Source organism: Mercenaria mercenaria, chromosome 1 (assembly GCF_021730395.1).
Source record: "Mercenaria mercenaria strain notata chromosome 1, MADL_Memer_1, whole genome shotgun sequence".
In the NCBI taxonomy this organism is placed as follows: Eukaryota; Metazoa; Mollusca; class Bivalvia; order Venerida; family Veneridae; genus Mercenaria; species Mercenaria mercenaria.
The window spans coordinates 22443326-22457886 of NC_069361.1; the positions used below are offsets into that span (position 1 = coordinate 22443326).

The 14561-nt window shown below is 35.8% G+C and overlaps 1 protein-coding gene across 1 annotated transcript; it reads right to left on the minus strand.

Annotated features, from left to right (window-relative positions):
- Positions 1-237: 237 nt before the first annotated feature.
- LOC128556544 (calmodulin-like) lies at positions 238-13518 on the minus strand. The gene is made up of 6 exons (XM_053542008.1): positions 13215-13518; positions 7014-7047; positions 4084-4227; positions 2488-2582; positions 1626-1767; positions 238-1122 (listed from the first exon to the last, which is right to left on the minus strand). Exons 1-6 carry the CDS (start codon positions 13242-13244, stop codon positions 1097-1099), a joined length of 471 nt encoding a protein of 156 aa, XP_053397983.1. The 5' UTR covers positions 13245-13518; the 3' UTR covers positions 238-1096.
- Between the last annotated feature and the right edge of the window lie 1043 nt (positions 13519-14561).

The window sequence follows — 14561 nt, forward strand, 5'->3', positions numbered from 1 at the left end:
ATTTGACCTAGTGACCTAGTTTTTATTACAGATAACCCATTTTCAAACTTGGCCTACATTTTATCAAGGTAATCATTCTGACCAAAATTCATGAAGATCAATTGAAAAATACAGCCTCTATCGCATACACAAGGTTTTTCTTTAATTTGACCTAGTGGCCTAGTTTTTATTACAGATAACCCATTTTCAAACTTGGCCTAGATTCTATCAAGGTAATCATTCTGACAAAATTTGCCATGAGGATCCAGTGTAAAATGCAGCCCTTACTGCATACACAAGGTTTTTCTTTGATTTGATCTATTGACCTAGTTTTTAACCCCAGGTGACCCACATTCAAACTTGACCTAGATTTCATAAAGGTAATCATTCTGACCAAAATTCATGAAGATCAATTGAAAAATACAGCCTCTATCGCATACACAAAGGTTTTTCTTTAATTTGACCTAGTGACCTAGTTTTTATTACAGATAACCCATTTTCAAACTTGGCCTAGATTCTATCAAGGTAATCATTCTGACAAAATTTCATGAAGATCAGTTGAAAAATACAGCCTCTATCGCATACACAAGGCTTTTCTTTGATTTGACCTGGTGACCTAGTTTTTGATCCCAGATGACCCATTTTCAAACTTGGCCTAGATTTTATCAAGGTTATTATTCTTACAAAATTTCATGAAGATTAGTTGAAAAATACAGCCTCTATCGCATACACAAGCTAAATGTTGACAGCCGACAGACGACAGACAGACGCCGGACATTGAGCGATCACAAAAACGAGCTAAAAATGTTTCGTTAAGAAAATAATGAGCAGATGTTTTTCATTACTGCATGATAACCATCTTGTAAGTCCATCTTTCATAGATAATTTTTCAAAATAATTCCTTATAAACAGTAGACAGCTATCTTCCATCCAAAAGCAAATGACGTCTTCAGCAAAATAGAATGACAAAAGGTTGCTATAGAAATCGTCTCTAAATGACAATAAGTGAGATGAAATACTTCACAGAGAACACTATATCTACTAGTACTGTTCAGTGCATCATCTCCTTTCAATTTGTCTCTATTTCGATTTATGCTGGTTTATATAAGCTCTGAAGTCATCGGCAAATCACAGTCACAAATTCTGAAAGAAAGAAAAAGAAAGAAACATTTAAAAAAAATAATGTTACATCATAAATTTTTGTTTAAAATGTGAAATAAGTCTTGCTGTTCTCTCTTTTTTTCAGACTGGAATTGTAGAAAAACGCGGATGTTATCTGAACACGCAGTAAAATATTTAAACGATATAAGTACTTCAAAAGCTTTTATCTGAAAGATTATTTTTGCATTCAATTTCAAATTCCAATTAAACTGACTTAATCTCAGCACATATAAGCATATATTGAGTTAAAGAATAAGCCCGGACTCATTAGTTACAATTAATAACATTTTTTTTTCTATAGTTCGCGACATTTGCAGCATGTAACTGCATACAGTGTCACATATCCATTAGTTCATGTGAAGTGCTGTATAGGGGTCAGTGCTCCGTGAATATAGCTTTTCTGTTGCACATTTGTCTTAATAATTGAACAATTATCATATATTAGAAAACATTGATATGTAAGAAAATATAATTCGATATATAACCATGTATATTGATCATGCCGTCTTTAATGTCAGCTTCCAGCATCATTTCGTCTACCTCTTCATCTGTCATTCGGTCACCTAGGGTCTTTAAGATTTCTCTGAGGTCAGAGGCGCGTATAAACCCTTTGCCGTTGTCAAACACCTGCAACAAGGAACCACAATCTCAACTGTTCAAGATATTTAAAACAATATTTATAGACGCTGTCAGATATTAACTAAAAATTTAAATTATACTAGTAGATTGGATTTTCTGCGGGAAGAACTTTGGGTTGTGTTCTTTGAATGTGGCTTTTCCTGTCGGACTTTTGTCCTTGTTTTATGAAACTGTGAAGGAGATGTCATGTACATTTTTACTGTATGATTTCCTATTTAGCGACACGTGGTGTTTCCAGTTTTTATTTTCAAATATTTTAAAATCTGATTAAATAAATTTAGACCCACTACAGATAAAATGCTATGTGCAACACATCTGACATCATATATTAAAGGCAAGAAATCTTTCTATTATATACTACGAAAATTGGCTTATGTAAGCATACGAGTAGGGTAACAGCCAGTAATCGCACACTAATTCATTCAAGTCATGACTGAGTTATTTCCCCTTAAGAACGCAGTTAGAGAAGTAATTTCTAAAAATGGCAGAAACAAGCCTATAGAAATTTTGCGTCTGTCAGTGAGAATCCATTCCGTGTCGGAACTGAAATCGTCTCAATACTGAACTTATTAAACCAGGTAATCATCAGTATTTTCTCATTCAAAGGAGATTTCCATTCAATTGAATTGTGGCAGACAACCTCTGTCAGCCGATAATATATTCAGTTCTTGGTTGTTCCCCTTGAAATACCATTAATCAGTCACTTACTTTAAATGCCTCCAAAATCTCGTCTTCGTTTTCCTTATATTGTAGCTTGTTTTCCATCATTGTTAAAAACTCGTCAAAATCTATTTCTCCATTACCTGTAACAAAAACCTAAATATAATCGTCGGAAATTGCAATTTTACATGCATGTAAAAGGTGTGTCTTGTGTGAACATGAATTATATAGATAATCTGGTTAGACTTTTTTGCAAATGTTATGCTTATAATTTTTCTATAAAGTTTTCTTTTTCATTTTAAAGACACTTCTAATGACACATGATTGTTTATTGAAAGTGGTTAACATCTAGTTGTTCCAGAAAATGTGCTACAAGACTTCGTGATCTTAAACTTATTTGGAAATGTAAATCATTGTTGATTTTTAGCTTTGAGAAGTACATTAACCATTATCCAAATATTTATGTTCATGAATAACGCATTACGAAGAATTTAAACGCATTTATATGCTTTTATCAATTAAAGTACACTCTTTACAAATCAGTCCATCAATGGATGATCTCAGATTTTCTTTCCATACTTAATTATACTGTGCAATTTTTGAAAAGTTTAACCTGTGAAGTTTATTATTTCTCAAGTACGGACTCTAAAGCACAGCCGAAAAGAAAACACATTCCTGCACATTTGCATTTTTTGCCATGCTTGCTTCTAAAAATATCATTTAATTAAAAATAATAAAAATGTGCTTGAAAATATTCTGATAATAATTTATTAAAAGAAAAAAAAAATCATTTCCATCTATACGAGTATATTATTATCACTGTCACATGTGTGAGGAACACGCGTTACTATTGATGACATATTACGAGCAAATAGTTTTCCCTGGTCTGCTTATATCTCGCGAATTCCCTGTTCTTTTTATATCTCGCGAATTCCCTGTTCTGCTTACATCTCGCGAATTCCCTGGTCTGCTTACATCTCGCGAATTCCCTGGTCTGCTTATATCTCGCGAATTCCCTGGTCTGCTTACATCTCGCGAATTTCCTGGTCTGCTTATATCTCGCGAATTTCCTGGTCTGCTTATATCTCGCGAATTTCTCTTTGTAATTACGAAAAGCATCCCGAGAGCAAGCTATTTTCAAACCTTTTTTTTTGTATTTAACGTTTTTTTCCGGAGATGGATATTATCTGTTTACTTATGTATACATTATCATCATCATCATCATCATCATCATCATCATCATCATTATTGTCATAATTGTAAAAAGACTGTTTGAAATTGGACGTACGTATTCATTCATTATTCAAATCATTTGCAACAATACGACAACATGCTATCTGTTACTTAATGTCACTGAAGATGAAAGTCATTAACATCACACTGAAATAACTTGAAAACACACACAAAAGATCTTAACTTTGATTTAAATTTCACTTTAATTTTACTTTTTTCTCGAACTTAACGTCCAACTGATCCTATGGATGAAAACAGGCCAGAACACAGCACCCAGTTCGGCAGAGGCAGTTGTGACTAAGAGACACAGCCAAATTATTTAGGTGGAAAAATGACACAATACTTGCCTTCTATCAGGATTTGTGTGTATACCTGCTTCTCAGTCGTGATTATTATAAAAGCAATGCTTACCGTCTTCATCCACTTCGTTAATCATTTCTTCAAGGTCAGCGTCGGGAAGGTTCTGTCCCATGTTCTTCAGAACTGAAGATAGTTCTGTCGTCGATATTGTCCCATCACCATCTTTGTCAAACACGCTAAAGGCCAGTCGGAATTCTACAAGAATGGAATATTTTGTGACTAATAAGTGCAAGTAATATATCTTGTATTTTGCCATTCGTACGGAATCCTGTTGGAGCCATTTATAATGTCGCCGTCGCGTTTGCGGGGTCGACACACGACAACGCGAAGTGACATATCGACATTACGAAGTGACACCCGAAAATCGCAAACGACGGCGACAATCCTAAACGACAATGTCGCGACATCCACTTCGAAATGTTGTGTTTCAAAAGCACGATATATCGCGATGTCACTTCGCGTTGTCGAGCGTCGTAATGCATTGTCGCTATGTCACTTCGTAATGTCGCGATATCACTTCGCGTTGTCGTGTGTCGACCCTGCAAACGCGATGGCGACATTATCAAACGACATGCGATAATCACAAACGACGCTCAACAACGCGAAGCGACATTTTCCAAATGTCGTATAGTATGTCGCGTGTCGCGGGTTTGGGTGAGGGTCGACGCGCGATAATTCCAAATGATACACGACATGCGAAGTGATACTCGACAATACGAAGCGACATTTTCATAATGTCGTATTGCATGTCGCCCGTCTACCGGTGAAAGGGTAAGATTCAGCCACTTCACCGTGTAACGGTGCAATCAACTATTTCAATGAATTTTCTGCAGTGCTTGAGACATGGAGAACAACCTTTTCACCGGTAAACGGGCGACATGTGATACGACATTATGAAGATGTCGCTTCGTATTGTCGAGTGTCACTTCGCGTGTCGTGTATCGTTTGGAATTGTCGAGCGACGACCCTCAAACCCGCGACATACGATACGACATTAGGAAAATGTCGCTTCGTGTTGTCGAGCATCGTTTGAGATTATCGCATGTCATTTGATAATGTCGCCATCGCTTTTGCAGGGTCGAAACATGACAACGCGAAGTGACATCGCGACATTACGAAGTGACATATCGACAATGTGATACGACGCTCGACAACGTGAAGTGCTATCGCGATATATCGTGCTTTTGAAAGGTGACATTTCAAAGTGGATATCTCGACATTGTCGTTTGGGATTGTCGCCGTCGTTTGCGATTGTCGGGTGTCACTTCGTAATGTCGCAATGTCACTTCGCGTTGTCGTGTGACGACCCCACAAACGCGGCGGCGACATTATAAATGGCCCCAACAGGATTCGTAAATTTACGTAGATCTATAGCATGGCGTCGCCTGCGTACACCTGCGCGTAAGAAAATTTAGTGTTTTTCATAAATAAACTTTATGTCCTTACCCTTTCACCGGGAGACGGGCGACATGCGATACGACATTATGAAAATGTCGCTCCGTATTGTCGAGTATCACTTCGCGTGTCGTGTATCGTTTGGAATTGTCGCGCATCGACCTTCACCCAAACCCGCGACACTCGACATATGATACGACATTTGGAAAATGTCGCTTCGCGTTGTCAAGCGTCGTTTGTGATTATCGCATGTCGTTTGATAATGTCGCCGTCGCGTTTGCAGGGTCGACACACGACAACGCGAAGTGATATCGCGACATAACGAAGTGACATAACGACAATGCATTACGACGCCCGAGAACGCGAAGTGACATCGTGATATATCGTGCTTTTGAAACGTGACATTTCGAAGTGGATGTCGCGACACTGTCGTTTAGGATTGTCGCCGTCGTTTGCGATTTTCGGGTGTCACTTCGTAATGTCGCGATGTCACTTCGTGTTGTCGTGTGTCGACCCCGCAAACGCGACGGCGACATTATAAATGGCCCCAACAGAATTCCGTAGCTTTGAGAAAAGCGTATTTTGAAATGTCAGCAATATCCAAAGTTTTTCAAAGATGCTTCAAAGTTTAAATGTTAACCTAATATTGTCGACATAAAAAAATAACAAACAAAATATTAATATTAATGAATTCAATTTACAGAAGAACGGTTCACTGACCTAGTGTTTTTATAAATATCTTTTACAATATAGCAGCTGAAGTATAAAGCGTTTTTGAAGAAGTCTTTGAAAATATGCTGGATTAAACCACTGTTGTTAAAGTTTCTATGAAATTGGCTTATTATTATGCAGTAGTATTAAGAAAAATCTCTTATTCTATAATCCCTGGTCGTTTACTGTGTAATTTAGATCAAATATACAACAAAACTAAACAAATATTTAGGTATATTAAAATAACAGTAGAAGTTAGTTGAGGAAAATTATGTGTAAACATAAACCATAAGAGAAAACATAAATAAAAGAAATAGTGTCGTATTTCAAATGCTTCAGGCAGAATGAAAAATGCTCTGCAAAATGCGGATTTTAAACATATTTTTGCGTACAGGATTTCCCCGTGTTTTCGCCTACGCTTACACCCTGGTGACTCACGTACTTTAATTTATGAATAAATGTGTACATTAGTACGCTTACAATGTATATAACAAAATAGTGCTTATAAAAAATCATTCGTTCCATTTTATTACTTATATCATTTGATGAATACGGTATGCAAGATTAACATTGTATCACTGTGTCAGGGTGAAAATGGAAATCTCTCTCTCTCTCTCCCCCCCCCCCCCCCTCTCTCTCTCTCTCTCTCTTTCTCTCTCCCTGGAAACTGTTGCGGTAACTCACAGAGCCTAAACAGTTACCCTCAATCATATGTTTATGGCTATGGACTATATATAAGCATTATTCTTTTTGGCCGATTGTCTATTCTAGAAATTTCCAATTATGATCGCGGCACGTGTTGTAACACGATTGACACTTTTCTGCGTTACTGTTTTGGACAGCCAATGTTTGTATAATTATATCATAAGCATTACCTGCAATTTGTTCTTCTGTTAGTTTGACCTCATTCTGTAAGAAAATAATTATATACAAAGTTGAAGAAGAACAAAGAAATAAAAGTGTTTCAATTCACAAATTGTGGATGCATTCAAATTAGGTCAGGCTTTGTATCCGGGTTTCAGTATAACCAGCCTAGGCCTATATCCAATATTCTTCTATTGTCATAGGTATATGTCAGTAATGTCGACCACTTTTGTATTGTTTATATGCTGTAATAAAAATTGTCGAAAATACTCACAAAATATGCTATAGAAACTGCAAAAACACAGGGACGGTACTAGTAGGTAACAGGGGGAATTTCGGGGCGGTGGGGATGGAGGGGTGTGGTGGGGGGATGTGTAAATTAGAAGAGGATCTCAAAGTTCTACTTTGAACGTCTGAACATAAAGTAAAGGTATTTCTATGGTAAACTGGAGCTAGGTCATTATCTATCTAATATCTTTCTTGCATACAAGACTGGCATTTTTTGGTGATTTCACCGGTGCTGGAAAACCCAACCCTGGCGTGTAAGATGACTCTCGGGCCGTAAATGACGTATAACGAACTACATTTGTACAGTAGATTTGTGTAGTAAAACGGAATAAAAATCAGACACCTTGGTAGTTTCTCTTTGTTCCTTATAACATATTTCTCGATTCGAAAAACGTCATTTTACGGAATAGGCATAACGTTTCACTGCAGATGATAACTATTACGTTGTTTCCGTCTTTGTAACGTCATGACGTTCTTTCTGTTGACGGACGCAAAGTTCTCGCGCTTTGTTGATACGCCACTTTAAGAAAAAAGTGCTATAAGAAAATCATTTATTTCTACTATTATTTGTTGAATATGGCATGCAAGAAAAAGATTCAATCACTGGTGGTTGGTGCAGATTGAAATATCCGACTCTCCGGTAACTGATTAAGCGATTACTCGGCAGGTGCCTCGTTACCGTCATAAAAAGTTATCCTCGAGCCCGATATTCCCATCTGCACCTACCACCAGTGAAAGAATCTTGGTAAACTTCTCATTTGGAACACTTCTCATCTGTTTTGACATCTAGTGCCCAAAATGGATGTCAAGCGCAGAATATATCATAATAATATCCTTCCTTATTGGTTCACATTCATTTTTATTATTTGCTTTCCCACCTCTGTCTTTATGTGTTTTCCTGTGTCATGTGACAGTACTTTAAATACTTTCAGAATTTTCCATGGCCTATTCGGAGGATAAGAAGGTATAGTATATATTTTGTACAAACCATTTACAAATGATGAAACTAAATCAGATCTAACCTGGCTTCTTCGCAGCCTTTGGGCAAATAACAGATATATCTTACAGTAGATTAATGCGAAACTGTAAAGTTGTATAACCACACTGTTAAATGAGTGACCATTTGTCAAAATCACTTGCGTAGCATTATTGGTTTACCTCCCGCAATATTCTAGCCATTTCATTGGTTGAGTGGTGTCACGTGGTTGCCCTCTATATTTCTATCGAGGGTTAGTGGGTGACCCTATATGAGAATTGCGATTCAAAATTGCGTGATGTTGACCGTAAAATTAACATTATTATTTTAAAATTCAAAAGGATCCTACTGCCACCTTCAGAGACCTTTCGAGGCGGTCGACAAAACAAATCAATTATTGGGTTTGTTACTTATTTCCGTAGAGGGTCAGTAACAAACCCAATAATTAATAATGTAGTCTTGTGTGTACAAACGTAAATTATGTGGTGAAAAGCAAAATCCAAGCGGAACATTGTGATCCAACCTCTGAGCTGGACCACAGTAAGCTCATTATAGTGCCATAATCGGCATATGTTTAGACAGTATGGTTACGTTTAGCAAGTATGTGCGTGGTTTATACGTATTTGTTGTCCCGCCACTGACAGTTGAAGTTAAACTAATCTTTATATAGTGTACCATAATCGATACGACAAAGTATTGGCTGTCAGTATTGCATACGTGCATATACAAAAACCATTCAAAAATTTAACTGAAAAATAACTTGCTTTTAATAAGATTGCAAAATAATCGCAATTTCTTTTCCCCTTTTCTGTAGACAATATGATGTCAATTAATCCAGTGCATTTTTCAATGCGTGATATTTTTCATACATGATTTAAAAAAAATTGCATTAGATATTTCCGACTTAGGGTAGTTGCCAATAAGCTTTGTATTATTATTAATAGATGAAATTAGGCCATTTGAGATATCGAAAATATATTCGTTCATAAATTCCTGCATGACAAATAAATTTATTTTGATATTGCTTGATCCATATACGATAAACTTTAAAAATACAGAAGTGATCTTTTCAGGTTAGTATGACTTCTAACTGTGTACAGTGTCATGACTGCGCTTTAATAGACTCTTCCTGATTATAGGTTTGTTGGTACATGCAATATGCTGAATTGTTGAAACTGTTCCACCTGATCCGGAAGCGCTTAATAGTTTAGACGGTCCACATGCGTGTAAAAATGGCAGACATACTAGATATATCGGTCCATGGTCCGAATTCCTCTCATATTTTACATTTTGTTAACAAATGTGTTATTTATCTTTTTCCGTACATATCATCTTCGTACAAAGTTTATCCTTTACAGAAAATAAAAAAGGTCCCATAGTTAATAATCTCAACAAAATTCAACGTGCCGGCGAGATACAAATATATCGATAGTGGCTGAACACGGGAAAAACAACACATCTATACATTTTGCACAGAACAGAAGGAGGGAGCAGATAGAAGATAATTTAGCTCAGCATCTATCAAAATGAAAGTAGATAAAACTCCTCATAAATTAAAGTAATAGAAAACATAAACGATAACTGAAAATGAAAATTATTAAAAAGGAAAACTTAAGCTCGGACGGGATTCGGACCACTTTTTTATTTAGATCCTTGCAAATTACTTGACCTCCGATATGCAAGTCACTTAGAATGTAGATTTGGCATGTAAGCTTTTGCTTTTGATCTTTTCTCCCATTTTATGTTATAATTTTTGTGCCAGCCCCCAACCCCCCACCCCTTCCAAACTCCCCCCACCCCGCACCAAAAATTTGGGGACACTTTGACATTGTTATTTCTTTTGATATGTCTGTACAAAGTCGTTTGAGGTGTAAACTCAGCAACTTCAGTGCCACAACTTAACCATGCCATTTCCATCTAGTCCATACTCGAATAGTATCTAGACCTCATATCATCAAAAAGTAGTTGACCTCAGTCAGTCAAACCTGTCACAGTTTTATATTACTTTTAAGTTGGCAAACTTCCGGAGGATATATTTGGCAATTTCACACGCGCGATTATGCTTTTGAGGCTATACAAAGATATAGCATACCAGTATATGCTACAAATGATGGCTCACCATTACTAACATCCGAGTGAAAGAGCTTATTCTTACATCATTGTAAAAACAACACGATAGTTACAATTAATATGTGCTACCAAATATGCTCTGAAATTAGCATGATGAAAGTCTATCTTATATGTAGCAGAAATCCATGCAGCTAAGTCCTAAATTTCTGAGACAGTCTATGTACACCACACTTGATTGAATTATGAATTTTCTCAAGATATAGATATCCAAATCAAGCTCAGTCTGACTAGAAAGATAAAATTTCCCCAAATAATACACACTAGAAGTAAATGAATTTTTAAATGATGTTAGTCTTGGTCATGAGCAAAGTCATTTTGATACATTAATAAAAATGTGTAAATAATTTGTATTATCATCTTTATTTGAATATTTTCTGTATTTGTAGTATTTTGTATCTAACCTACGGAAGTACGGAAGAGTATACTGACCCCTCTTAATTTGATATATATCTTTCAGAAAACAACATTTTAGATCATTTATAAGTCGAGTAATATGTTGCATAATATATACAAATTATAAATTGTTATCAATATATAAATAAACAAGAGCTGTCCGTAAGACAGCCAATGCTCGACTATTCGAATTATTGTCCCAGAAGCAGGAAAATGTTATCCTAAATGTTAAAATATCTATAGAGTTTCAATCCAGTATCTGCATTAGTTTTGGAGATAGTAACTTGCATGCAAAACTTTAACCAGAAGTTTTATGTTCAAAAGGGGACATAATTTGACCAAAATGCATGCCAGAGTTATGGGACTTTATGCAATATATCAACTAGTTTTATAACCCCGAAGGCACATGTGAAGTTTCAGTTTAATATCTGCATTTGTTCTAACTTTAACCAGAATTGTCTAAGTCTAAAAGGGGGCATAATTTGCCCAAAATACATGTCAGAGTTACAGGACTTGACCCAGTGAGGTTGGTAATTGATCTTGAAAAATAAAAAATAAGTTTCAAATATCTATGCCTTTAAGTAATAGCTGTATGTAGTTGCACGCAAAACTTTAACCAGGATTTTCCAAGTCCAAAAGGCGGCATAATTTGGCCAAAATGCAGGTCAGAGTTATGGGACTTGATGCTACCAACTAGTTTTATAACCCCGAAGACACATGTGAAGTTTCAATTCAATATCTGCATTAGTTTTGGAGATAGTAACTTGCATGTAAAACTTTAACCAGGATTTTCTATGCCCAAAAATACATTTCAGAGTTATGGGACTTGGCCCAGTGAGGTTGGTAATTGATCTAGAAAAAGAAAAAATAAGTTTCAAATCTATATGCCTTTTAGTAATAGCTGTATGTACTTGCACACAAAACTTTAACCAGATGATTTTCTAAGTACAAAAGGGGGCATACTTTGGCCAAAATGCAGGTCAGAGTTATGGGACTTGATGATATCAACTTGTTTTATAACCCCGAAGACACATGTGAAGTTTCAATTCAATATCTGCATTAGTTTGTGAGATAGTAATAAGAGCAAAATTATGCTCTTATGTTGTACCTATGGGCTAACCAAGTTGCTTCTGCTACTGAAGTGAATGGGTGTGGTTTCAGTTGCTATGGTATAAGCTGTTCGTCGTTCACAGGGTCGTCCGTTGCTGAAACTTTGGTGTTACATATAATAACTGCATTTATTACACATTTTTCAGTGAATTATTGAATTATTGAAAAAACAATCAGAAATATCAAATATAGTTTTCAAGTGAAGAAATATATCAAAAATATAAAATTATGATTAAATCATTGAAAAACGTGAAACAAAAAAAATGTAAGTTTTGTATGCAAGATAAATTATATATTTCATTCGTAAAATCCGGGTAATACATTTTCACTTGAGTCATATCCATCAACGTTTAGAGTCTGAAATTTAGACTTAAACTTAACCCTTTCCCTGCTAAATTACTATAATGAACTTGTCCATCTTTCAATTTGGACAGTGTCATTAATTGTTAAAAGGGGTGCTTAACAAAAAGAGACTGACGAATGGCGAACTGTGCAGATCTTGATCAGACTGTACGGACGTGCAGGCTGATCATAATCTACATTTGTCGCAAAAGGCAGAATCAATAGGGTTCAGCGTGGTAAGGGTTAAGTATGTCAAATTTTGAATTTGTCATAACTTTGTTCATATAAAAATTGTATTCTAACACGACCAGCGAATAACCTACATACATGTAGAGCAAAATCTATCTCGGGTTCCACTCGCGTGCAATGACGTCATCCGATCCAGGTGTGTAGCACGGTCGTAAAACTTGAGTAGTTACCATTGATACTAGTATGTCGTGTTAGAATCGAAATAACAAGTTCCCAAGTGTGATTTATCGTAGAATAACCCTAGTTTTTCGTTCTTATGCGAAACAATATATCACTCAGGCCTACGGCCTTCGTGATATATTCTTACGCATAAGAACTTGAAACACGGGTTATTCTACGATAAACCACACTTGGGAACTTATTATTTCTAAACTAATGAAATTTTGTAGAACAATTGGAATATTCAGAACGCTCATCTATGCTAACTCAAAAATGACAGAGCAAAATGAAAATTCTTTAAACGTTGATTAACATGGACCCTGGTCAAATTCGAATGCATTCAACATTTATGGACACTCAATGTGTGATAACTGTAACCAGCAAGTTATTGACAACGGAATTCAAACAAAATCATTACTTTCCAAACTGTATTGCATTACAGGTTTAAAATCAGTTATATTCAATTATAGCTATCAAATTACAATATTCTTCTTAACAGTACGACCATATGTAGTCTGTTACCTAAAATAAGACAAAAAGCATCCTTCTAAAAATCAAATCTTACCTCTTTTTCCTTACTGTTTTTCGAAGTCATTTTTTAAGTTTTAAGTACTTTTAGCGGAACCCTTTAATGTTATGAAAAAAACTACACGAACGTGTGCATTCTAAAACAGATCCATTTTATATTGTAAATTGATATATTTGATCCGTATCAAATTTTTCACAATGTCGTAACTTTCACTGTGTTGAAACGAACCTATTATCGCATTCAAAAAGTCTTAACAAAAACCAAAACAATTTCTATATAAAACCAATAGTTCGCAACTGTAGTATATTCTATTAGTCGTTTTTAATATTAAGCAAACACTGCACATGTACTATTTCTATGTTTAAAGGGAAGCGTATAGGTTTACATTTCGGTTTATGACTCTTTTAACCAAAACATACATGAAAATGGAATATTAAATCGACATTGAAATTAACTGTCATAAACTAAAAGCAAACAAATCAGTACAAATTTACATGATTATAATCATGCCGATATCAAAGTTAATATGAGCCGCACCATGAGAAAACCAACATAGTGCATTTGCGACCAGCATGGATCCAGATCAGCCTACGCATCCGCGCAGTCTGGTCAGGATCCATTCTTTTCGCTTTCAAAGCCTATTGCAATTAGAGAAACCGCTAGTGAACGGCATGGATCCTGACTAGACTGCGCGGATGCGCAGGCTGGTCTGGATCCATGCTGGTCACAAACGCACTATGTTGGTTTTCTCATGGTGCGGCTCATATTACTTTTGACCTGCCGAACCTTACGTTCAACAAAATAAATTATACGGTTACGGATATCCCAATGCGTATTTAAGACATGAGATTAAATTTGAATTAAGCTATTTCTTTTTGGATTAGTGTACTATTAATTAAAAATCAGTTAAAATGTAAATAATATATTTAAAACAACTTTTTTTCCAAATATTCTTGTACATGTCCTTCTCAAAATTTAACTACATAGACTTAGTAACTTCGTTGCCTTTATGTCGTGTAAATCTTGATCACGCTGAAACGCACATCATTTTTGCAAAAGTAACCTGATTTTATTTCAGGGGTCGTATTACTGAGATGAATAAAATCATGTTTCTTTTGCAAAAATAAAACATGCGTTCCAGCTTGATCCTGATTTAGCCGCTATAGGGGTATGCGAAAAATTAGGAGACAAATCGTATAGCAATTGAATTCGAGACGGGTCTGTATATTCGCTTTAGCTGAGGAAGATACTAAGTCTTACGTAAGTCAAATTTAAATATCTCTGCTGGCACCATATCTCGCTGTCGTTAGGTAAACAACAGAGGCCTTCGAAGCACAGCGTATACAATTCTGCATGGGCATGGGCTCCTCTACAAACTAAATG